Consider the following 26,474-nt stretch of genomic DNA (forward strand, 5'->3'; position numbering starts at 1 on the left):
GTAATTCCCTCTGAGCTTGCTGTAATTCTAGTCAAACAGGTTACATTTTATATGCCGTGTTTAAAAAGCAGTGATTCCAAAACTTTCTTATGAATATTATTATAAAAGGGTACAACCTTTGGATGTGCAACAGTTTGCTACAGATGAAATTATTGAGTAAAAGCCAAATATGGAAAAGATTGTGCCTTAACTAGTATGTTACATTTCAATTGCTTTGTGCATTGGGAAAATTCCATCCTCATAAAAGATGTATCGAACATAAAAGCATTGTGAGGCCGGTCCCTTAGCAAACAGCGCTGTTACGTAACTTTTATGTACCAAAGAGACATGTTCTCTTATTCAACACAAATGCTCACGTGTGCACAATTAAACACAAATACATATCATTTATTGTAAATAACCTAATAATACGGATTACATGACCATTTCTCAGTCAAGCGTTGGGCATAGCGCTGGTACAAAGTTCCTTTTGCAGCTATGGTATTTCATAGTCATTGTTCCATACACTGTAAATACAACTGTAAAGACCAGTAAGATCACATTCTAATGTAAGGCTTCTGACATCTTGATTGGTTATCACAAAAACAAGCCACAAGAAACACACAGTCATTCCAGACACTGTAAAACTGCACTTTACCTTCATCAAGGCCATGACGAGGTGCAATCATCGCGCAATCAGATTAGAGAAACCATTTTTTTTTAAGGTGTGGCCACTACATACTGTATAAAAACACTAGTGTAAGGACGGTGAAAGGAAAACCACAACGCGTCGTTCTGTGCACCAGCAACATGATTCTGTGGACAACATGGCCTCTCCTTATAGGTGCACTACTCTCAATTCAAGGTGGGTTTTTACACAAAATTCGACTGAAATGCTGAGTTGTGTATGTTTTTGTAGCTTTTTGAGATGCCATGCTGTATGATTTGCTTTCCACTTACATATTAAAGTGTTTCTTCATTTTTCACAAATAAAATCAGAACCTGATGCCATTTACAGCAGTGGTCCCCAACCACCGGGTCCGTGGACCGATTGGTACCATGCCGCACAAGAAATTAAAAAAATAAAATATTTTTTTTATTTTTTTTAATTAAATCAACATAAAAAACACAATATATACATTATATATCAATATAGATCAATACAGTCTGCAGGGATACAGTCCGTAAGCACACATGATTGTATTTCTTTATGACAAAAAAAAAAAAAAAAAATTAAAAAAATCCCCTCCGTGGGACAAATTTTCAAGCGTTGACCGGTCCGCAGCTACAAAGAGGTTGGGGACCACTGATTTACAGTGCATGAACAGTAGACACCACTCACTTGCTGGCAATCTTATTTGTTGCGTTTTGTGCCGTTTTAATGTGTTTTATAGTATTTCCTTGTGTATATAATTCTGCTATTTAATATTATTGTTCATTGTCTTTTTATATTTGCTCTTCACCGGGACATAAGAATTTGATTTCATTCATCATGTTTTTAAGTGAGAATGACAATGAAGGACCTTGAATGGTATTTAGACATCTTGCCAGGATGTACTAAGTAATCGGATTCGAACATCGTCACAACTAAGTACAGATTTTCCCTGTGTAGTTGAACACGTCAATGAAGTTAGCTCAAATGCAAAGATCACACTCCGCTTGAGAATGTGGACTGTTATCAAAATTATTTTAGTTTTCTTGTTTTGTGCTCTCATTTTGTCACCTGTTTTCAGTTTTGCGCCCTTTGATCACCAACGATTGTCTGTTTTTGTCATTGCTTTAATTTGTAACCCTCTGATGCCATACCAAATTTGTTAATTAATATATTATGATTAATTGTGTCAAACCATTTTGTTAAGTCTGTGCACAGTTTATGATCTATTGCATTGGTAATTTCCTATGTTTTTTTTGTTGCTTTTTTCAATTTGTTTGAGAATTTACCTGTTTGAAATAGCGATTGCGATATACTTCAAGGGATGTCAAATCTTAACCTTTTTTTATTGTTTTCACATCAATTCCGTTCCAATCAATAGAGGCCATTGGTTTACGGTTATTCACAATTTTGATAATTGTGACTTGTTGTTTGGGTGATTATTTTTAAACCACCAAAACAATAAGTCACAGGTGTGTGTCATGAGAGATGTCTCTTTAAGTATAGTGTAGTTGAGGAATCCTGTTTGTCTGTAGAGAGACACAATGGAACCTGCATTGTATGCTCGTGTTAAGTTAAAAAAAAGACAACCCGTTAATGTACAGTGCATTTAAAAAAAAAAGTTTTAATAATGATAGTAATAAATGGATTAGATTTATATAGCACTTTTCTAAACACTCAATGGCTTGCTACATTAAAAATAGTAATTAATACATATTTTTCACAGGTTTAAATAAATAATTGTTTTTTTCATGTTTCCTACAGGTGGCTCAAAAGCTCAGGGTAAGCGCTGCTCTATTTTATGTTGATTTAGATACATTTATGTGGATACTAGAGCCTTTGACCTGTATTCACCGACGCCTTTTGTGTTCACACAGACTGCGGAATGGCGGCGTTCAACCCGAGGATAGTCGGGGGTGTGAATGCCTCGGCGGGCTCGTGGCCTTGGCAAGTCAGCGTTCACTACAGAGGGTCGCACATTTGCGGCGGGACCGTGATCAGCAATGACTGGGTGCTCTCGGCAGCCCACTGCATTCTAAGGTAAGAGGACCTAATGGGTTCAAAGTACAAATGACCAACCCACTTACTGCAATAAAATGACTAATGATATATTTTTATTTACTAATCCTGGATTTGCTTATTGAGAGATTGTGGCATGGGCCAAACTCATCATTATATGTTGGCACACATAACAGATCCTGTGGATCATTATTATTTTATATAATGATTATTACAGACACAACTTCTATAGCTGTCAAACACCATTACCGTTATCTAAGCAGTGTTTTTCACCCACTGTGCCACGGCACACTAATGTGCCGTGAGATACAGTCTGGTGTGCTGTAGGAGATTATCTAATTTCACCTATTTGGGTTAAAAATATTTTTTGCAAACCAGTAATTATAGTCTGCCAATTATGTGTTGTTGTTGAGTGTCTGTGCTGTTTAGAGTTCGGCAGAGTAACCATGTAATACTCTTCCATATCAGTAGGTGGCAGCAGTAGCTAATTGCTTTGTAGATGTCGGAAACAGCGGGAGGCAGCGTGCAGGTAAAAAGGTATCTAACGCTTAAACCAAAAATAAACAAAAAGGTGAGTGCCCTTAAGAAAAGGCATTGAAGCTTAGGGCAGGCTATGCAGAACGAGACTAAAACTGAACTGGCTACAAAGCAAACAAAAACAGAATGCTGGACGACAGCAAAGACTTACTGTGGAGCAAAAACGGCGTCCACAATGACTGTCAACAAAGTCCCCACAAAGAAGGATAAAAACAACTGAAATATTCTTGATTGCTAAAACAAAGTAGATGCGGGAAATATCGCTCAAAGGAAGACATGAAACTGCTACAGGAAAAAAAAAAAGAAAAGAAAAGAAAAAGCCATCAAAATAGGAGCGCAAGACAAGAACTAAAACACTACACAAAAGGAAACAGCAAAAAACTCAAAATAAGTCACGGTGTGATGTGGCAGCTGGTGACAGTACACCTACTTTGAGACAAGAGCTATAGTGATGCATGGTTTAAAGTTATATCCAACAATTGCGACAACGACTCTTTACTGTCAACTGAGTTTTGTTTTTTAATGGTTTCTGCTGGTGGTGTGCCTCCGGATTTTTTTAACGCAAAAAATGTGCCTTGGCTCAAAAAAGGTTGAAAAACACTGATCTAAGGGACTGGAAATCATGCTAAAATCTACCACAATAAAAAAATAATATTAATTACAGAGGTGGGTAGAGTAACCAGAAATTGTACTCAAGTAAGAGTACTGTTACTTTAGAGATGTATTACTCAAGTAAAAGTAAGAAGTAGTCACCCAAATATTTACTTGAGTAAAAGTAAAAAGTATGTTGTGAAAAAACTACTCAAGTACTGAGTAACTGATGAGTAACCTGTTCGTGTATAATAATATAAATATAAATAATGCCCAAAAACATAAAAATAGCAATGAGCAAATTCAGAGCCAGGAATATCTCTTAAGCAAATAAAACAATAATATATATTAAATAATAACACATTAACATAAAAAAATTAAGGCAAATTGAGCCACAGTAACTTAACAGCACCATAAACTCAGTAGGCAGAGATTACAAAGGAAAATAACAAGTTAGCCTTTACGCAAACCATAAACTGATAGGTGTGGGCTGCACGTGGCTTTGGAGCAATCAAAGCTGCTCACACGGTCACTAAGGTGGGCACCTTGTTTGACATGTCAACTTAATGTGTATTATATTTATCCATGAGAGTATTTTTGTTGTAAATTATGAGGTGTGTCTGTTAAAATCAAGGTTGTTTTTACAAATGATGACAGATGTGAACAAGAGCATGTATTTTCTTTGTGTAATGATGTAAATGAGGTGTGGTTGTATTGTATATTAAGTATGTGTCCATGAAAGTCCATTTTATGACTTTTTTCTTAATACTTGTTTATGATTTTATTGTCATAATTGTATTGCATGATTTTTGTATCCCTTTAATTTAGGTAGCCAGGGACTGCAGGTGGAAATGAGCTTTTTAGCTATAATCTGGTACAGAACATATCTGTCTTTGAGGTTAATGTTTCTGTGCAATGTCCCTTCAAATAAAGACTAAACTAACTAAACCTGGGAACACACTGTGCACTTCTGATTGGTGTTTCTATGCATGCGTGTGTGTGTGTGTGTGTGTGTGTGTGTGTGTGCAACTGTGTGTGTCTATGAGACTGCAGTGCGTTAATAAATGTCCCCACACGATGTACATTTGACAGTGATTCATAGCAGGGAAGCTAACATCAGCCTACGGTGACAGCCAAAATATCTACTAACGTTACTTACCGCGATGTGCTTCCTCAAATTTGACGTTAAGTTCATGTACGCTGTTGCGTCGACAGCTCTTCCTCCCAAGGAAGTCAAAGTCTGCTGTCCACTCCCAAGTTCTTTTAATGGCAAATATGCTGATGTTAAATTGACCACCAAAAGCAGTAGTTGGTATTTCGTTGTTTATTGTCAAAGCTTTGGCAATAATGAGACCAATCCAGCACCCAAGCGTTCCCTAGCCCGGTCCAGATCGGTCTAGCTCGGTCTCCCCTGTGCTCGTTATCTCAGGAATGTTATGGCAGTCTCAACAGCGCTCTGCCTGTCTACTCAAGGACACTCGAATCCAAGCACTTTGTACCACACGAGACATTAGCTGATGTAAATATGACTATAGGAGTTTTTAGAAAGAAGTAACACTTAAATATGGATATATGGAAAATATCTCGTTCCATCACTCCCCCTTTAAGATCTTCTTATAAGATCTTTTACTACTAGTTAAACACTTCTAAAGCACGCCCCACATTAAAGTAGGTGCTGTTTTTTTTTCTTTGAGCAAGCTAACAATAAAACAACAGCTTATTTACATGGGAGATAGATGGAGGGAGTCCACGTCAATGTCGTCATGGTCAGGGAAGTAAACCAACAATTCTCGAAAGTCTTAAAGTTACCACTTTGCTAGACCCCCTTTAGTGACACTTAGCCCAAGGGGCGATAAAGCAACCGCATGAGGCTATGATGGCCAAAAAAAAAAAAAAAAACTCAGAATGGAGACCAAGACAGAATTAATTAGGTCAGTCCACCTGCCTAATGTGTCCCTAGACAGGGCCTGGAGGCCCTTTAAGGCCCTCTGAACTGAGCCATCGGGGGTAGTGTTGTTAGGAATGAAGGTACAGCATTGGTCACCAAACATTGCACACACTCCTTCTTCCTTGGCTAGGATGCGGTCAAGGGCTATGCGGATCTGAACGGCCCTGAGGGAGGTCGGGGCAAGTTGTTCAGCAAGTCCCTCAACGGCATCACGAGTCAGGTTGGTTAGTCTCAACGGCGGCGGGGAGTTAGAGAGGCCGCTGAAACAGGAGTTCCAAGGGGTGTTAATTTGGTGAGTGGGGTCACCAGTCTAACCATAGCACAAAGCCCAACGGCTGACGTTGGGATTCTAATGTACAATCTGTGCTTCCCACAACACCAGAATAAGTCAGCTCGTGCCTAAGGGCCTATCCTAGAGCCATCTATCAGTGTGGTGCACCAGTAATGGTTGATGTCACCCAATTTGTTGGGGGACGGAGAGGGTCCTGTAATTTGAAAACGCGTGTAATTCAGCTTTTGGGCCACAAAGGGAAGAAGTCGGGTGGCATTGTCAACAGAAGGGTACACATGTCAGTCAACTTAAAAGGGGCGGGGTAAGTGTGGGAAAAGGGACGTCCAGTGGAAGAAGCAACACAGTCACCCAGGTTTTGGCATCCACCTGAGCCACAGGTTGTCTGCACCCGCTCCTAAGGTCAAAGGTCAAAGTTACCAGGCCTTCGGTGGTGATGTCATTAGCACGCACGGATGTGAGCCTTTGAAACACCACCGAGGTGGGGTGGTACTTTAGGTGCTACAGAGGGTGTAGAGGTAGTTAACGCCCTCTCAAGGACATTAATTTTAATAATTCCTTTAGCGTCTGTATCAGTCAGGTCAAGCCCCAAAACAACATAAAAGGGAAGATGGGCACAACTTACCAGAGTATGTTGTCTGCATCCGACACCAATGGTTCAGGGTTGAGTCGTAACAAATATAGAGGTTATTACCACGGTAATAGCTATTGTGTCCCCCGTAATTAATCACACTGCACAGGTCAAAAAATAAGTCTTGCTATCCCCTTTGACCCAGTCTATTTAAAGTCCGCTGTATGTTCTTAGACACTTGTCAGTCACTGTCGTCAGGAAGGATGAACTGAGACACAAAGACAGTAGAACACGCCCAAGGGATAAACGGGGATAAACATCAAACTTTTCACTTAATGTAACGACACAGATAGTTATGCTGCAAACAAGCAAGAAAAACTAAGAAACATTTAGCATACTGGATTGGTCTCACACAAGGATATACAATATAGAAGTTGAAAAGAGTAATGTAGGTAGAAAATCTCTCTCGTCTCCTGGGCTGAGGGGCAGATGTTGTGGCGATGTCAGCAATGACATCCCCTGGTGATCTGTCAGGTTCTTCAGCTGTAGTGCAGAGGGAGAGGTGGTACCAGGTGTCCCCTCCACCAGCCAGTCGAAGGGCGTGGGACGTCCGTTCCACGACCTTGAAGGGACCAGTCCACCTGAGCTCCGTCCACTTGCGTTTGATGACCTTGATCTTGACCCTCTCAGCGGGCGGAAGGGAATCTGTACAGAAGAACTGGCACACAAATTCTGCAATTTTTTGTGTAAAATACCATTTTGGTTTTACGCTGAGTCCTCCTTCCATGGGGGGCTGCTGGTCCTGTGAATGGCTGACCTGTATGCAGCTCATAAGATGAAAAACTCAAAGGGCGGTAAAACAGTTTTATTCACGGACCTTCGAATGATCATTAACGCTAATTGCAACATGTCAATCCAATTAAATTTGGTCTGTGCACAGATTTTAGCCAATTAGTTTTTTATGTTCTGGTCCATCCTTTCAACCTTGCCTTGGGACTCAGGATGGTACCCCAAACCTATGTTCTAGTCCGAAAGCCTTTTCGACCAAGGCTAAGTGAGTATTTTTTTTAAATGGTTGCCGTTGTCTGACCTAATCTTTTTGGGGAAACCATGTCGGGGTACTAGGTCATTCACAAGTCATTTAATTACTGATATTGCATCCTCTTTTGAGGTTGTTGTTGCTTCCGGCCAACCACTGTGATTGTCAACACAAGTCAGTACGTACCTTTTCCCTTGTACCGTATTGATCATATCAGTGAAGTCAAAGACTATACATGGTTCACCCTCACCTCCTCCATATTCTAAATTTGATCTATTAAACTACTATCGATGTGTAAAATCGTTATTTCCAAATTAAAATTAGTTATAACTTCTTACCCACGGGAAAAACGTTAAAACTATGGAATGTGTCAGAGTCGGATGATTGTCGATTTTGTTCCAAGGAGTCTGTATCCACCCTCACTCACCCCCTTCTGTTTCTGAAAAAAGGACTGTGTTAGTCATACTATCACTTTCAGAAACATCTCAGAAAAAGGTCAGCTAATAGTCAAGTAGCGGAGGACAGGTCATGTTTGAGGTCAATGATTGTCTCTTCAGCCTCTATGGTCCACTGGGGGGTGTTGTTAGGGTAGGGGACCCCTTAGCAATATCACAATTAACTCAAACTCATCTGAACCCTAACTTTTATGTAACTTATTCAATATGGTGAAATTAACAAAATATGCTTATATTTATATTGTCACCAATACTAGAAAAATACTACCCTTATGGCGGATGCTTTAGCAATAGTATTTTGAAATTTTACCACACCTGATGGCCCCAATAATTCATTAAGTCAAGCTCATGTTGTAGAAAGTTGAATGATGCAGACACTTTTGTTACTGAATACTTTCTATCAGACTTCTGTCTTGACGACTATGTGTATGTAATGAGCAAGTATAATTATTTGATATGTTTAAATGTGTAATGTGTCGTTTTAGCTCAGCTGTTGTGTAGCTGCTAGCTCCTCGTAGCCTACAGGTGTCTAAAGTGCAGCCCATAGTTATGTGTTTAACATAACCATGGGCTAAACCTAAACAATTGAAAATGTGGTATTTGGGTGTCGGTGTAATGTTTGGCAGCTACGCCGTGTCTTATTATTGTACCTAAGTTCTTTGGTTTTGTAGGCGAGACAGAGAGCAAGGGAACAATGTGGGACACTATTGTGTCCATCTTATACCATGCTAGCTGTTGCAAAGATAGGTCAACATGAGCAGCCACACCTTGAGTTCCAACATATATAAATAATCATAACATATGGCGAGTCGGGTGGCAGAACACACGGAAGCATCTCAGTCAGCCAGGGTTTTCACCGTTAGAGCCATTCCTGTTGTTTCAGGCTGTGGTATGCTTGGTAGTGGTGTCGCAGCTGGGTGGTTCAGCCATCAGGTAACACCAGGAATGTTCCTTCTTTGCGATTTGAATGTCAGGGTACAGTCTGTAAAGGAGGTCCAGCAATCTGAACCGGAAGTGGTTTGGTGACAGGTAACCTTCTTGTGACCCCAGCGAAGCCTTCGACCTTTAAAGAGGAAGCACACAGTTTTTTTGGTACCTCTGCATTCAGAATCGAATGGGTGGCTGATAAAATTGTCCGTTGACACTCATGTCCAGCAGGGGTCCTGTCTGTACTTCCTGCTGCGGCTCCTGATGTGGGCGTCCTCTTACACGCCTTCGTGTTCGTTTGTTGGCACGACGGAACCTTTCCTGTTCGGAAATGTTCGGACAGTCACTACTCCACTGACCAGGCTGGTCACAGCCGAAACAGTGTCTACCCCAGACCGGCTTTGAAGCATCGTGTTGTCCACCACCCGAGTCCAACCGCACGTCTGTTGAGGATTCTTTCCTCCACCTGTTGGAACTCAAAAGCAAGGTCACCCACTGCTGAATATACCCTAGCTGATCTTTGACCTTTTGGTTCTTTTAACCTTTTATCTTCAGCGATCTGTAATTTAAGTAGTCGTTTCCTTATTGCTCTGTCATTAGCCCTATTTTGCATGGGATGAATAAAATGTCCTGCCATATATTGTTTTTGGCACCGTGTATATCAGGGTTAACTTTGTCCAAAGTGTTTGGCCAAAGGTTCCCTCCCGGAGGTACAGGTGGGAAAACAAGGTCAACAATGGCTTGCATGTATGCATCGGCAAGAGACTTATATTAAAGTAGGCCCCTATAATTGTCATGTGTCAAAAATGTCTGGTGTGCACCGCCCTCTGCTGGAGGAAAATGGTCAGACTTGCAAAATAAGCGGTTAATACTTTCTCTTTTAACGTTGATGTTCCAGGTAATTTAATGTTCAGTGAATGTATAGGATAGGCCGATGTCGTTGTGGCTTGTACAGCCCTTTGAGACACTTGTGATTTAGGGCTATATAGATAAACATTGATTGATGGTTGATGGTTGATGGTTGATGGTTGATTATATGACCAAAATGAACTCATTTCATTTATTCATTCATTTTCTATCGCACTCATAGTTTTATTCCATTTTGCATCTAATTATTCCTATTGATTTATTTCCATTTCACTCAAACAACTAAACAAACAAATAAACAAACTTGCAGCTAACCACAATCAACAGCATACCATTTACGAATACCTTCATTTGTCACTTTCTCTTTCTTTCTTTTATTTCTTTCACTTTCGTTTTCCTTTACAAACAACCTCCTGTTCCCTAACTCTTCCTTACACTTCACACAATGTTTCTATTTTCTGTTGTCCTAGAAACCATTCACGTAACGTAAGGTTATAAACATCCTTTTCCCCTATTGTTAATGTCATTTGTCAAAAATGTCTGCCGTAGGAAAATGGACAGACGTGTAGAAGGGGTTAATTTTCGGAGGCAAGATCAATCTTAGAGGGGGCGTGTTAATACCTCCTTCTCTTGTCACTGGAGTAGGGGGCGGTGTCAGTCAAAGTCTGGGCGGGTCGTTTGAATTGTCTTGCGCATGCGCGGCAGACAAAAAACCAATCAGTTCATTCTGTCATTAATCATCGTTTCTTTTGCTGCATTTCGTTTTTCCACGTAATCCCCGTTTACTTGTATCATACGCCAATTTCTTAAATTCTCGAGCACCAACCCTGTTCCATTTTCACCAGCGCGCGCGCACACACACACACACACACACACACACACACACACACACACACACACACACACACACACACATGTAAGCACATGAGCAAGCAAGCGCTTACGCACACACACGAGCACACGCAACCTGCAGCACACACACACACACACACACACACACACACACACACACACACACACACACACACACACACACACACACACAAGAAAAAGCTGCACCTACCCTTATCTCTGCGTTTCACTGTACCATAAAACTTCCAGTTACTTTTTTTTATTTATTTTTTATTTTATTTTACCAGACGTTTGAGTTCACGACTTTTTGAGTATTGTAAACTCCCTCTTAACCCTTTCAAGGAACGTTCTCCTTTTTTTTTCTCTTTTTTTTTTTTTCTCTACCTGCTAGTTCCATTGTTGACAACCGTCCATTCAATTGATCATTGAACGGTAGCCAATCATCACATTTTGCCCCGCCGCCATCACATTTCTGTTTGTCACACTCCAAGGCCATTGTGTCTATATTTTCTTAATTCTAGTGCCCTCAACGCAAAGGGATCTCCCAACCCGGTTCCTTAGTTTTAGTGTCTTATCACACTGGGATCTATCAACCCGCTTCTTTAGTTTTAGTGTCTTATCACACTGGGATCTATCAACCCGCTTCCTTAGTTTTAGTGTCTTATCACACTGGGATCTATCAACCCGCTTCCTTAGTTTTAGTGTCTTATCACACTGGGATCTATCAACCCGCTTCTTTAGTTTTAGTGTCTTATCACACTGGGATCTATCAACCCGCTTCCTTAGTTTTAGTGTCTTATCACACTGGGATCTATCAACCCGCTTCTTTAGTTTTAGTGTCTTATCACACTGGGATCTATCAACCCGCTTCCTTAGTTTTAGTGTCTTATCACACTGGGATCTATCAACCCGCTTCTTTAGTTTTAGTGTCTTATCACACTGGGATCTATCAACCCGCTTCCTTAGTTTTAGTGTCTTATCACACTGGGATCTATCAACCCGCTTCCTTAGTTTTAGTGTCTTATCACACTGGGATCTATCAACCCGCTTGCTCTTTTAGGCGGCGACCAACTACCCAGGGTGAGCCACACCCAACTATTAGTTCACTCGTCAATGAAACTGCCCGTCACGGTAATCGAGACACAATGCCGTGAGTTGACCACTTATTTACAATTTTAATGCAATGGCAGGCTCGGCAAAAATGCAATCAATCTATCGAAATCACAGCTCTGCGTCTGGGGTACAATATAGTGTTTGACTTACAGACTTCAGGACAGACTCCTAACGCAGATTTTATCTAAAAAGAAAGGTTCTGCTCACCTTGAATTGGCCAATTGAGTCTGTCCAGAAGATTGCAAGAAGTCATCGATCAACAGCGTGCCATCCCGGACGAGCCCCCAAATTGTTGCGTCGACAGCTCTTCCTCCCAAGGAAGTCAAAGTCTGCTGTCCACTCCCAAGTTCTTTTAATGGCAAATATGCTGATGTTAAATTGACCACCAAAAGCAGTAGTTGGTATTTCGTTGTTTATTGTCAAAGCTTTGGCAATAATGAGACCAATCCAGCACCCAAGCGTTCCCTAGCCCGGTCCAGATCGGTCTAGCTCGGTCTCCCCTGTGCTCGTTATCTCAGGAATGTTATGGCAGTCTCAACAGCGCTCTGCCTGTCTACTCAAGGACACTCGAATCCAAGCACTTTGTACCACACGAGACATTAGCTGATGTAAATATGACTATAGGAGTTTTTAGAAAGAAGTAACACTTAAATATGGATATATGGAAAATATCTCGTTCCATCAACGCTTAAGCTTGTTGTTGTTTTGCCGCTGAAACTTTATGTCATGTGACCGCCTGGCTCTGTTTGATTGGTGAAACGGAGTCAAACGTCACCAGTGACTGTATTTGATTGGTGGAACGCAGGCATGCGATAGATCCTACTTTGAAGGTCTGTCTGACAAGCAAAAACAAACGAAGCGTGCATTAACAGATCGATAAAAATCAGTAGCGAATTGCGAGCTGAATGTAGATAAATGGAGCGCAGTAAAAGTAGCGTTTCTTCTCTGTAAATATACTCAAGTAAAAGTATGTTGCATTAAAACTACTCTTAGAAGTACAATTTATCCCAAAAGTTACTCAAGTAGATGTAACAGAGTAAATGTAGCGCGTTACTACCCACCTCTGATTAATTATAATAATAATATTATTATTTTGGTGATTCGGTGTCCTAATCTTTGCACATGGCTGTATGTATGTGTTTGTGTAAGCCTGATACCTCTGCACACAAAAGGCAAACACTTGGTGAAAAGTGCATTCTTAATGTGTTGACTAGATATCATTTTTCTGACAAATACAGCACAAAGTGGTGCTGTTAATAAATCCCTAATTTGACCCAATCACTCAGATTGACTTGAATTTTCTCACAGCAAGACACGCTCTAAAAAAAAAACTTTAGGGAGTTTGGTCGAATCGCCACCAAATTTTGTATCTATCGGGCACTGACAAGCACAAATTCCAGATTGGTTAAAAAACATGGCCGCCACGTCTTTGTATTGTCATGGGCGGTACTTAGCAGTCTAATGATTATAAAAGCATGTCTTCCAAAGCATTTGACCTAAAGGGTGTACCACAAATGTCAGCCACTAGGGGTGCACTAATAATTATTTAAAAAAAGCTAAAAGCACGAGCTGTCAGAGTGGGACTTTTCTACCGCTCAGCTACACAAGCTGGGATCGATTACACTCACAAGACTGACAAATGAAATAACAGGCGTGCGCAAGACAGCGCTTTACCGCACAACACGTCACACTGTCGTGACAATCCCACACAGGTATGCTACAACTTATCACTTTCTATGGCCTGATAGTGGGTTATTTTGCAGCTGAAATAAAAGAAAAATAGTGGCCTAGTGACCTACTCAGTGGTTAGAGTAGGGGTCACCAACGTGGTGCCCGCGGGCACCAGGTAGCCCGTAAGGACCAGATGAGTAGCCCGCTGGCCTGTTCTAAAAAATAGCTCAATTAGCAGCACTTACCAGTGAGCTGCCTCTATTTTTTTAATTTTATTTATTTACTAGCAAGCTGGTCTCGCTTTGCTCAACATTTTTAATTCTAAGAGAGACAAAACTCAAATAGAATTTGAAAATCCAAGAAAATATTTTAAAGACTTGGTCTTCACTTGTTTAAATAAATTCATTAATTTTTTTTACTTTGCTTCTTATAACTTTCAGAAAGACAATTTTAGAGAAAAAATACAACCTTAAAAATGATTTTAGGATTTTTAAACACACATACCTTTTTTACGTTTTAAATTCCTTCTTCTTCTTTCCTGAAAATTTAAATCAATGTTCAAGTAAATTAATTGTTTTTATTGTAAAGAATAATAAATACATTTTAATTTAATTCTTCATTTTAGCTTCTGTTTTTTCGACGAAGAATATTTGTGAAATATTTCTTCAAACTTATTATGATTAAAATTCAAAAAAAAAATTCTGGCAAATCTAGAAAATCTGTAGAATCAAATTTAAATCTTATTTCAAAGTCTTTTGAATTTCTTTTAAAATTTTTGTTCTGGAAAATCTAGAAGAAATAATGATTTGTCTTTGTTAGAAATATAGCTTGGTCCAATTAGTTATATATTCTAACAAAGTGTAGATTGGATTTTAACCTATTTAAAACATGTCATCAAAATTCTAAAATTAATCTTAATCAGGAAAAATTACAAATGATGTTCCATAAATTCTTTTTTAAATTTTTTCAAAAAGATTCGAATTAGCTAGTTTTTCTCTTCTTTTTTTCGGTTGAATTTTGAATTTTAAAGAGTCGAAATTTAAGATAAACTATGTTTCAAAATTTAATTGTCATTTTTTTCGTGTTTTCTCCTCTTTTAAACCGTTCAATTAAGTGTAAATATCATTAATTATTAATAATAACATACAGTTAAAGGTAAATTGAGCAAATTGACTATTTCTGGCAATTTATTGAAGTGTGTATCAAACTGGTAGCCCTTCGCATTAATCACCACCCAAGAAGTAGCTCTTGCTTTCAAAAAGGTTGGTGACCCCTGGGTTAGAGTGTCCGCCCTGAGATCGGTAGGTTGTGAGTTCAAACCCCGGCCGAGTCATACCAAAGACTATAAAAATGGGACCCATTACCTCCCTGCTTGGCACTCAGCATCAAGGGTTGGAATTGGGGGTTAAATCACCAAAAATGATTCCCGGGCACGGCCACCGCTGCTGCCCACTGCTCCCCTCACCTCCCAGGGGATGATCAAGAGTGATGGGTCAAATGCAGAGGATAATTTCGCCACACCTAGTGTGTGTGTGACAATCATTGGTACTTTAACTTTTTAACTTTAGTTACCAATGCATGAGTTACTTAGTTTGGGCACACAATTGTACCAAATACTACGCGTGTAAACAGACTGCTTTGTTACGTGCAATCTTTGGCTGTATGATAACTGAAAACCGGGACTAACCTTTTCGCCAAAAAGGTACTCTTGTAACTTAATTGAATTAACTGTGTTTGTTAAATTGATTTAATTTGAATTAATTGAGTTAATTATTTGAATTATTTGAATACACTATTGCCAAAAGTATTTGGCCACCCATCCACATGATCAGAATCAGGTGTCCTAATCACTTGGTCACAGGTGTATAAAATCAAGCACTTAGGCATGGAGACTGTTTCTACAAACATTTGTGAAAGAATGGGCCTCTCTCAGTAGCTCAGTAATTTCCAGCGTGGAACTGTCATAGGATGCCACCTGTGCAACAAATCCAGTCGTGAAATTTCTTCGCTCCTAAATATTCCAAAGTCAACTGTCGGCTTTATTATAAGAAAATGGAAGAGTTTGGGAACAACAGAAATTCGGCCACGAAGTGGTAGGAGTGTGAAATTTGGTGGAGGATGAATTATGGTGTGGGGTTGTTTTTTAGGAGTTGGGCTTGGCCCCTTAGTTCCAGTAAAAGGAACTTTGAATGCTCACAAAGCAAGGTCCATAAAGACATACATGACAGAGTCTGGTGTGGGTGAACTTGACTGGCCTGCACAGAGTCCTGACCTGAACCCGATAGAACACCTTTGGGATGAATTAGAATGGAGACTGAGAGCCAGGCCTTCTCGACCAACATCAGTGTGTGACCTCACCAATGTGTTTTTGGAAGAATAGTCGAAAATTCCTATAAATACACTCCGCAACCTTGTGGACAGCCTTCCCAGAAGAGTTGAAGCTGTAATAGCTGCAAAAGGTGGACTGACCCTATGGGTTAGGAATAGGATGGCACTTTGCCAAAAGGTGGGTGAAGCCATCACTTTCACTACTTGGTGGATCGAGTACCCCCCTAGTTATTATTAAATGTCTTTGTGGCGCTTTTAGGAAAAGTATCACTGCTATCCTCTAACTCTCTTTTTTAAAAATTGTAGTGCTGGAACTTTTCCATGGAGACTGTACTTTGGAAGGCTGACTCAGAGTGGTCCAAACCCTAATGAGGTCGCACGCACAGTGGCTCAGGTCATCGTTCATCCTGACTACAACAACAGTACCTTTGAAAATGACATTGCCCTCTTCAGGCTGAGTAGTCCCATCACTTACACTAACTACATCCGACCTGTCTGTATGGCGAGCAACACCAGTCAGTTCCACAGTGCCACAAAGTGCTGGGGCACAGGCTGGGGCAGGCTGGGGAGTGATCGTGAGTATCTTTTATCATTTATCTTTCTGTCCGTCTATCATTTTCTAACATATGACAAGTTCCACATTATGCAAAAAAAACAAAACATTTTAAAGTCTCAGAAATCCCACAATTGTGTACCTCACCTTTGTTTTAAGATTAACAGAAAGCTAGCTCGATTGCTGTTTTTCTCAGTCGCTTTGGTGCATTTCTCAAAACAACTGGTACAAACTGCTCAACCTTGTTGATAACCTGCAAAAAATTTTATATAATGGATGGAACATTCCTCAAGAGCAAGTACTGGTACTCATATCAACAAAAGTATCAGTAATCAAGGTGAAAAGTCTAAAAATGTCAGATCTTGGTGACACTACCTGAAAATGCTAAAAACATCACTAAAGGTGCGTTTAGATGGCGATTCTAGAATTTGAGACCATGATAACACAGAACACAAATCGCCTGTCAGTCATCCGCCATGAGCCGTGAGAAACTCTGCGACCTCGCAAAAAAACCCTAAACATGCTCAATTTTAAGTGGCGGTGTCGGTGGTTCGAAAAAAACTAAACATGTTCAAAACAAGGGGCGGCTCCCGTTCACTTGGGACTCGATACCTGTCCTCACTGGTACTTTTGGGGTGTTTTTGTGTGTGTTAATAAATATGAATTGTTTTTGATAATAAAATGTCATTGTTTATGGTAACATTTAAAAATGAGCTGATTATGTTCACTGCAGTCCAGTTGTTATATCTTGTTTTATCATCACATCTCTGAGTCTCAATTACAGTTGTGTATAGTTTGTAGCGTGTTGGTTAGTCAGTTCAGTATTTGCTGTCTAGTCTTTTGTTGCACCCTTAAAAGTGTTAATACTGCAAGTAATGTCCTTACTCCGCACCAGCTCTTTGACTGTAACGTGCAACTTAGTCGTCTTCACCAACAAATATGGAGGTGTTGATATTGCCATGTAAAATCGCTAATGCAAATCAGTAGCATGTCAATAGCAACGCCAAGCTGGCAGATTTTTTGAAAAGTGGAGCCTTACTTTTTTTTTACCTTTTTGAGTCAATTTCTTTGAGGGCATTGAAAATGGCAACATTACCTCGAGGTAGTTTGGCTGAGTCTGCTCTCAGTGCTACTGTTCAAACTACAATTGTTTACAAAGCACAAGGAAGAAGAATAGTGGTAAATGTCTTGAACTGAATTAAAAAGGGATGTTATTCATCTCATCATCAATGGCTTTCTTATTTGTGGAGAAAACTGTTGTATTTAGACTGCATTGATATGAAATCTGAGAAATGTTTGAAGTTTGTACAGTCTGAGTACAGGAAGTGAACATGTGTTAGTAATTTATATGAAGAGGAAAAGGGGTAGGATTGAATAAGTATTGCATCTTCCTTTTCCTTTTTGGACATGTCGTAAAGAAACGATGGAGTGATCACCAAGTGCCGAAGTACAAAGAGAGTAAGTCAACAACCAGGGGTAATGTCACACGCAACCAAGGTACCATAAGATTGCACTGTTGGATTTTACATGAATCGATACCTGGGAGGACCAGCAAAAAAGTATCGTATTGGCACTCACCCTTATTCAAAACGCCTTTCGTCGTGTAAAGAACGACAGCTTCCGTATTTTCACCGCAAAATCCGTGGTAACACCGCCATAATCTGCCAGTCACATTTTCCTCCCGAACCTTCACGACGGGAATTTGGTAACTACACAGAGGTGCCGGGATTAAACGCGGAAGCATTTCGGGCTCATCAAGGAGCGACACAAAGACACCGCAGTTGATGCGGAATATAGGGTGGATCAGGGGCGCCGAAAAGGGGGGGTAAAGGAGACGGATTCTAGGGGCCCATGATGGAGGGGGGCCCAGAGAGGCCCCTAATGATGATGAAATTATAATACAGAAAAAATAATGACACTAAGTTATTAACTAACACACATGTTTTATTTTCCATGTCCTGGTAACAATACCTTTATTTGTTTTGGAAGCATCAACACCTGCAGGGCCCTCCCTTCCCCCCATCTATTTACGTAAAATGGTTCAGTCCGACTGGATCAACTGCAGGTAGAGCACCGACGATATGTCACAGACGTCAGACAGCGCCACAGCGGGCAAAGCGGAGGAGACAGCGGTATGCCTCAAAAATCAGGCAGCCAAAAGAGAAAGGAAAAGAAAATAAGAGAGGAGAAGGAGTTGAAGGGTCGACAATATGTCACCCAATATTTCCAAAAAAAAAGGTGTGTTTGTTAGTTGTGGTGGAAAGTTATGCATATTAACTTTGTCCCTGTCTGTGGTAATAAGCTAGCTCACTTTTCTCACCATGTTAGCTCAAGAAAACTCTGGATTTTTACATTTTACTGCTATATTAGTTAAATAATCAATCCAGTCAAACATTTATCAAGCTGTTCTTATTCAATAATAGTTGATCTCCCCTCTGTCAAAATGATGCCTCATTCTGAACAGAGTCAAGCAGCAGCAGCTGTCTGTCAGCCCCCAACTCCCCCTGCCCCTGAATCATCCCCAGTGCACCCACATGAGGAAGGAGGTGAGCAGCTGTGAAAAGTTGAGCAAGGACCAGTGATTGAAAGGTTGCAAAAGGAAGCTTGACTCAGTCTGCAACGTTATATTATATATATATTTACCATTCTTTCATATATTAAGTTCTACTTAAATTATGAGAAATCATATTTGGCCATTTAGTATTCTGAAGGCGTTTTTGTTTTTGCAGAGATTTTTTTCTCTCCACTGATTATAATTGCTATTTTTTCATGGAAGAGTTTATTTCCAATTTAAGAATCAGTGGTGCAGCAAATAAATGATTAAAAATGAATTCCATTGTATTCAGAGTGCTCAGTTCTTCCCCTACTGTAAATGTCAACTCTGATGCTGTTCTTCTTTCAAAAATATGGTAATGATAGTCAAAAATACCATTAAAATGCATAATTGTAACTAAAATAGCATCAAAAAATGTTGCCGCTGTGTTGGGGGCCCTGTAAAGATTATTTTCATGGGGCCCAAAATCCCTAGCGGCACCCCTGTCTGTGATACTACCGTGCCAGTCTGCTTTGGCAAAAGGCTTTTCGCCATCATTGAGACAAGGTTCACGGCGGTTTGATAAACACCATGAACAGCCATCAAAACCGGCAATGTGTGAACGCCCCTTAAAGGCCTACTGAAATGAATTTTTTTTATTTAAACGGGGATAGCAGATCTATTCTATGTGTCATACTTGATCATTTCGCGATATTGCCATATTTTTGCTGAAAGGATTTAGTATAGAACAACGACGATAAAGATTGCAACTTTTGGTATCTGATAAAAAAAAGGCTTGCACCTACCGGAAGTAGCGTGACGTAGTCAGTTGAACATATACGCAAAGTTCCCTATTGTTTACAATGATGGCCGCATGAAGTGAGAGAGATTCGGACCGAGAAAGCGACAATTTCCCCATTAATTTGAGCGAGGATGAAAGATTTGTGGATGAGTAAAGTGCAAGTGAAGGACTAGTGGGGAGTTGAAGCTATTCAGATAGGGAAGATGCTGTGAGAGCCGGGGGTGACCTGATATTCAGCTGGGAATGACTACAACAGTAAATAAACACAAGACATATATATACTCTATTAGCCACAACACAACCAGGCTTATATTTAATATGCCACAAATTAATCCTGCATAAAAACACCTGCGTGTTTGTTATGCTAGCTCCTAGCTCCTCTGCTAGCTCCTAGCTCCATAGAACACGCCAATACAATTCAAACACCTGATCAACACACACAATCACTCAGCCCAAAAGACCGTTCACCTAACCCAAGGTTCATAAAGCTTATATATTTTTAAAAAGTTACGTACGTGACGCGCACATACGGTCAAGTTATCGAATGTTTAGCAGCCAAGGCTGCATACTCACGGTACCTGATATTCAGCTGGGAATGACTACAACAGTAAATAAACACAAGACATATATATACTCTATTAGCCACAACACAACCAGGCTTATATTTAATATGCCACAAATTAATCCTGCATAATAACACCTGCGTGTTTGTTATGCTAGCTCCTAGCTCCTCTGCTAGCTCCTAGCTCCATAGAACACGCCAATACAATTCAAACACCTGATCAACACACACAATCACTCAGCCCAAAAGACCGTTCACCTAACCCAAGGTTCATAAAGCTTATATATTTTTAAAAAGTTACGTACGTGACGCGCACTTACGGTACGGTACGTGTTATGCTAGCTCCTAGCTCCTCTGCTAGCTCCTAGCTCCATAGAACACGCCAATACAATTCAAACACATGATCAACACACACAATCACTCAGCCCAAAAGACCGTTCACCTAACCCAAGGTTCATAAAGCTTATATATTTTAAAAAAGTTACGTACATACGCAAAAAAAAGCCAAAGCTGCATACTCACAGTAGCACGTCTGCGTCTTTGTCATCCAAATCAAAGTAATCCTGGTAAGAGTCTGTGTTGTCCCAGTTCTCTACAGGCGTCTGTGTATCCAAATCAAAAGTCCTCCTGGTTAGAGTCTCTGTTATCCGAGTTCTTCCATCTTGACTGCATCTTTCGGGAATGTAAACAAAGAAGCGCCGGCTGTGTACTGTTGTGGCTGACTACGTTCGAAAAATACGTCCATTTCGCACCGACAACTTTCTTCTTTGCTTGCTTGGCTTCCTTCTCCATAATGCAATGAACATGATTGAAACAGATTCACGAACACAGATGTCCAGAATACTGTGGAATTATGAAATGAAAACAGAGCTTTTTCATATCGGCTTCAATGTGGAAGGCATACCCGTGTTCGCCGGGCTACGTCACACGCATACGTCATCCTCAGAGGCGTTTCGAACCGGAAGTTTAGCGGCAAATTTAAAATGTCACTTTATAAGTTAACCCGGCCGTATTGGCATGTGTTATAATGTTAAGATTTCATCATTGATATATAAACTATCAGACTGCGTGGTCGGTAGTAGTGGGTTTCAGTAGGCCTTTAAGGGCCACTGCTCAGTGGCCTTGTGGTTAGAGTGTCCGCCCTGCGATCGAGTAGGTCGTGAGTTCAAACCCCGGCCGAGTCATACCAAAGACTATAAAAATGGGACCCATTACCTCCCTGCTTGGCACTCAGCATCAAGGGTTGGAATTGGGGGTTAAATCACCAAAATGATTCCAGAGCGCGACCACCGCTGCTGCTCACTGCTCCCCTCACCTCCCAGGGGGTGGAATAACGGGATGGGTGAAATGCAGAGGGTAATTTCACCACACGTAGTGTGTGTGTGACTATCAGTGGTACTTTAACTTTAACTTTCTGTATACACTATTTGCAAAGCGATTTGAAAACTACAGTAAAGTTACACATTACTGTCTTTGGTAAGGTAACACACTGAATATGTATGTTTATATTATTATGTTTATATGAACGTATGTATGTATGTTTCACATTTTTACTGTATATGCTCCCCCGTGACTGCGTGGGTTCCCTCCAGGTACTTCGGCTTCCTCCCACCTCCAAAGACATGCACCTGGGGATAGGTTGATTGGCAACACTAAATTGGCCCTAGTGTGTGAGATAGGCTCCAGCATGTAACCACAAGCTGCAACCATGGCCGTTAGCGATGCCATTTGGGTATGTCTATCATACCTTTCACTTTCAAGCGGAGGAAAACTCCCCTATTGGATTTAGGAAAGGGGACTATGATGGGGGATATTTCACCAGCATACATGTGCTGCAAACTACTGTCTGACCAGACCTAAGTGGTGAAAACGCACATTATCACAAGAACAACACACTTATTCCAATGGTGCCACAGTGTTTTTTATATATAGGGTCGGGGCCCATTGTTGGTTTGTATGCGTCCCCCAAAGGGCTGCCAAAAACAGCTGTAGTCAGTTTAGGCCACAGCGGTACTCAGTTGTAGTACACTTTTCCACCACTTGTGGCAGTATTGACAATATCATACCAGAGTCGTGTATAAAGAGAGTATGAATGTTGTCTGTCTATCTGTGTTGGCCCTGTGATGAGGTGGCGACTTGTCCAGGGTGTACCCCGCCTTCCGCCCAAATCCAGCTGAGTTGGCTCCAGCACCCCCCGCGACCCCAAAAGGGACAAGCGGTAAAAAATGGATGGATGGATGGCCTATTTGAGGGTTACAGGTTCGATTCTCGCTTCCGCCATCCTAGTCACTTTAGCCACCTGGTCCCAGTACCACCCACACTGGTTTAAGTGTAGCTTAAAGGGGAACTGCACTTTTTTTTGGAATTTTGCCTATCGTTCACAATCATTATGAGAGACAAGAACACACGTCTTCTTTTTTTTTTTTTTTTTACAATTTTAAAGATGATAAAAAACGCTTGAAAGATGCGACTAGTGGGAGTCACCGTTGTAGCCTTCAAAGTCTTCGAAACCCGCCAGCAAAGTTTTATATACACACGGCAAGTCTATATGTAATGTAGTAACAGACACATTCATAACAATATGTAACATGTTCAATATTTACCATATTTTGATAATTTAGATCATTTCTGGACTGATTTATTCCCCGCATTGATTTGTGTGCATTGAACGTCTGACTTCTGGCAACATGTGTGTTCCTTCTTCCGAAATCAAACACCAGTGTGTTTTCTAATCATGGCAGACTTGGAAACAGGCAATGACGACAACTATCTTTGGACAAATGAGGATTTATATCCTTAGACTTTTGAAGCAAAATATACTGCTGCTTATAGAAGCGAACACGAAGGAAGAGTGAGACGTTGGAGCAGACGGAAGCCGGGAGAGGGGGATGAAAACGATTTTCACGCTATTAAATATGTAAATTGAAGCCCAGCTATTTCGACATAAATGGAGTGCTTACCCAAAATCAACAGAAATGTCCCCGGCCAGCTGGACCAGACTAACAGTTGTCCATCGAGTGAGTTTCTGTAATATTGATCATAATACACGCGGCACGCCATGCACGTTAGTACAACTACAGTACATACGGCGTCTGGCTAGCTCAGCTGTGTACAAACAAAACATGAAATGTGGATTAATACTTAACAGATACTGTAATATGATTGCTCATGTTTTTCAGTCAGTACAGATTGGGTGTCATATCGCAGTGTTGTGCAATGTAACCATAGAGCATTTTTCTCAGAGAAAGGCTAAATAGGGCTGTAGAGGTTGCCCTCTAGTGCAGGGGTGTCCAAACTTTTTCCACTGAGGGCCGCACACGGAAAAATTTAAGCATGCAGCGGCCATTTTGATATTTTTCATTTTCAAACCTTAACAAAATATATGGATTTTTTTTTTTAACCTTTAGGGCTCCCGGGGACCATTAAGGGTCTCAGTCATTAAAATGTTAAAAATAAGTCAAATAAATAATTATTATTTATTTAAAGCTTACAGTAAATCTCTATATCAACTTCAGGTTGATATAAAGTAAAAAAAAAATTTCATGCCTTCTCTGTCAAAGACAACTTTGTTTTTTTTATAGTAAAACTGAAATATGCAGTATTTAGTATTAGAGCTTTAAAAGATCAATAATGCAGGACACCATTGATTTTAATTCTTTAATATTTTTGAATAATCACAGTGAAATAAAATCCTACTACATATATTTGGGATCCAAAAGGTCCCCCACTCATAAAGTGATACATTTTTATTATTATTTTTTTTACTTTTAACACTTAAATTACGAGATCAACTTCAGATATATCTGTCGATTTTACGTTTGAACTATTATTTTGTTTGTTTTATGCTCTTTTGTCAAATAAAACTTTGATGTTTTTATATGGCAACCACACAATATATGCAATATTTTTTCCACATAAAACATTTTAAAGTGATATTTTTTAAGTAATAATTCATAACAGATTTTTAGTCTTTTTTTTTTTTAGCAATGGCAAAAAAAAGAAAAAGAAACAAAGACAAAAGGAAAAAAACAGCCTGCATGGCAGCTTTGTGTCAACATTGCAACTTTTTCTTGTTAGATTTCACCTCATTCCGCTTTTTTAAAATGTTTTTTTTAAATTTTTGCAATATTATCAATTTTGCAATTTTTGCAGAATGTGTGGCGGGCCGGTAAACAATTAGCTGCGGGCCGCAAATGGCCCCCGGGCCGCACTTTGGACACCCCTGCTCTAGTGGGTTCTTCAGACCACCACAGACTGCCAGGAATTCAGGATATAACACTGTTTTATTTTTATCCAATGGTCCAAAGTCTGTTGCTTTTCAGCACAGTGTCTTTTCTAATTCAATGGTGCAAAGTCTTTTGCTTTTCAGCACAGTGTCTCTCAGCGACAGGTGATTAGCTAACAAGGCCCACCTGTGCCATCTAAGCACCTGTCGCTGTCTTCGAGGCCGGTCCTGACACACCCCGTTCCGCGGCAGGCCCGCAGGCCACGCCCCCCTCCACAAGGGCCTAATACCCTTTAAGAACAGACGCTGGCTTGACCACCACGCAAATTTAATGAGCCAGACGTGAGCCGGATGTGATGTCATATGTTATCCAGCTATAAGGGCCCAAAGCTAAAAAAAGTTTCTGCCCGGAACAAAGGATGATGAGAATCTTTTGGAAAATTTGCCATTATGTTCTCATCAGTTGCGGCGCAGGAATGGGTTAGCAATACTTTTGCGGCAAAATTTCAATACATTAATTACTTGACATTTTACATGCTGCCCCTACGCACAAGGAGTGATATACATTGTATCATTCACTCCTTTTTGGCCACGCCTTCTACTTTTTTCCCAAATTGAAACTCATTTCATGTTTGTTTTAGAAGATATTTTCAGAAAAAATGAATTCTGAAGAAATGTATATAATTTGCTTGACAGATTTTGACAACTTACTCAGCATTTTTTGAAGGTATTTTACAGGGGACTGACTATTTAGCATTAATGTGTAGTTTATTTTGACTGACATGACATCAGCAAATGATAAAACAGCAACAAAATGGTATGAAAGTAACTGATGCATGTCCAAAGTCATTGGTAATTTGTTGGAAGAAATGAGAAACTGTGCACAAACATTTGTGATAAGTCTATTACTGATAAGGAAATGCACCAAAGTGACGGTAAAAGCTCATTAAAATGACATTGAGTTGATTGGGTTTAGTGTGCAGTGATTTTATGTGGCATTTTTACTAATGTAACAGTGAGTTGCCTGTCCTGCAGAGCCAAATGTAGCATATGACATACTGCAAGAAGTTGAGATTCCAGTGGTTGGAAACAAGCAATGTGCCTGCAACTACAACTTGGTGCCACATAGCATTACCAGCAACATGCTGTGTGCCGGGGAGGAGGGCAGAGGAATATGCCAGGTCAGTCATTGCATTTGCATAAAATAGATGTGTAGGTAAACTGTAGTTTTATTCACATCTTTACACCCTAATCGAACCTTCCTCTGCCTATTTCTTTGTTTTCAGGGTGATTCTGGTGGACCTTTGCAATGTAAACAAGGCTCAAGATGGATCCAGGCAGGCATTGCCAGTTTTGGCGTACCCTGCGCCAACAAAGGATTCCCGGAAGTCTTTGCCCGTGTGCCGTATTTTCAGAGCTGGATCACAGCACAAGTGTCAGGGGCAAACATTAGCTTTGTGACCCACACCCAAACTGGTAACGACACAGACAGCAACTTTGTGTGCGAAGACAACTCTGCAACCAAAGCAAGTCTTTCAGGCCTTAGTCTCTTGCTCCTCCTGCTGTTTGTTCAGGCGCTGTAACCAACGGCAACTTGTTTTAATACCGCACTGCACAACACATGCAGCCTATTGCTCTTTTCCCCTCCACAATTTAGCACTTGATCATATGGCAAAAATGTACTACTGTACATCAAAATGATAGATTTTTGATTTGAAGCGCTTTGTGAACTTTTAATTATTTTTGCTTAGTACTTTACCTGCAATTATTCCGTCCACATGACACACGCACACAAACATGCATTAAAGTCAACAGCTGCCATCGATTAACGGCCCTGAGAATACAGTGACTGATGAATGTTAACATCCATGGACTATTAGTCAATTCAGGCAGGACTATGTCAATGTTTTGGCCTCAACAACTCAAAGAAACAGTTATTTATCTTAATTTATTGACTTCTG

General features: G+C 40.3%; 2 protein-coding genes across 3 annotated transcripts in view; one reads left to right on the forward strand and one right to left on the reverse strand.

Moving 5' to 3' along the window:
- si:ch211-180a12.2 (uncharacterized) overlaps positions 1-18,176 on the reverse strand; it is a 113,610-nt gene extending 95,434 nt beyond the window's left edge. For both annotated transcript variants that reach the window (XM_062055774.1, XM_062055773.1), the window contains exon 1: positions 17,970-18,176. In XM_062055774.1, coding sequence (XP_061911758.1) covers positions 17,970-18,135 — 166 coding nt within the window. In that variant the 5' untranslated portion in view covers positions 18,136-18,176. The remainder of the gene's footprint in view (positions 1-17,969) is intronic.
- LOC133655532 (polyserase-2-like) lies at positions 730-26,474 on the forward strand. Its single transcript, XM_062055777.1, has 6 exons — positions 730-844; positions 2,396-2,413; positions 2,509-2,671; positions 16,145-16,413; positions 25,549-25,694; positions 25,800-26,474. The coding sequence occupies exons 1-6, from the start codon at positions 790-792 to the stop codon at positions 26,094-26,096; spliced, it is 948 nt and encodes a 315-aa protein (XP_061911761.1). The 5' UTR covers positions 730-789; the 3' UTR covers positions 26,097-26,474.

Source organism: Entelurus aequoreus, linkage group LG08, assembly GCF_033978785.1.
Source record: "Entelurus aequoreus isolate RoL-2023_Sb linkage group LG08, RoL_Eaeq_v1.1, whole genome shotgun sequence".
Classification (NCBI taxonomy): Eukaryota; Metazoa; Chordata; class Actinopteri; order Syngnathiformes; family Syngnathidae; genus Entelurus; species Entelurus aequoreus.

Excerpts from the sequence above, each read along its gene's own strand:
- LOC133655532 (XM_062055777.1), top strand. The coding sequence starts at position 790 with ATGATTCTGTGGACAACATGGCCTCTCCTTATAGGTGCACTACTCTCA. Across the intron at positions 2,672-16,144 it reads GCAGCCCACTGCATTCTAAG|TGCTGGAACTTTTCCATGGA; the intron begins GTAAGAGGACCT and ends TAAAAATTGTAG. Across the intron at positions 16,414-25,548 it reads GGGCAGGCTGGGGAGTGATC|AGCCAAATGTAGCATATGAC; the intron begins GTGAGTATCTTT and ends CCTGTCCTGCAG.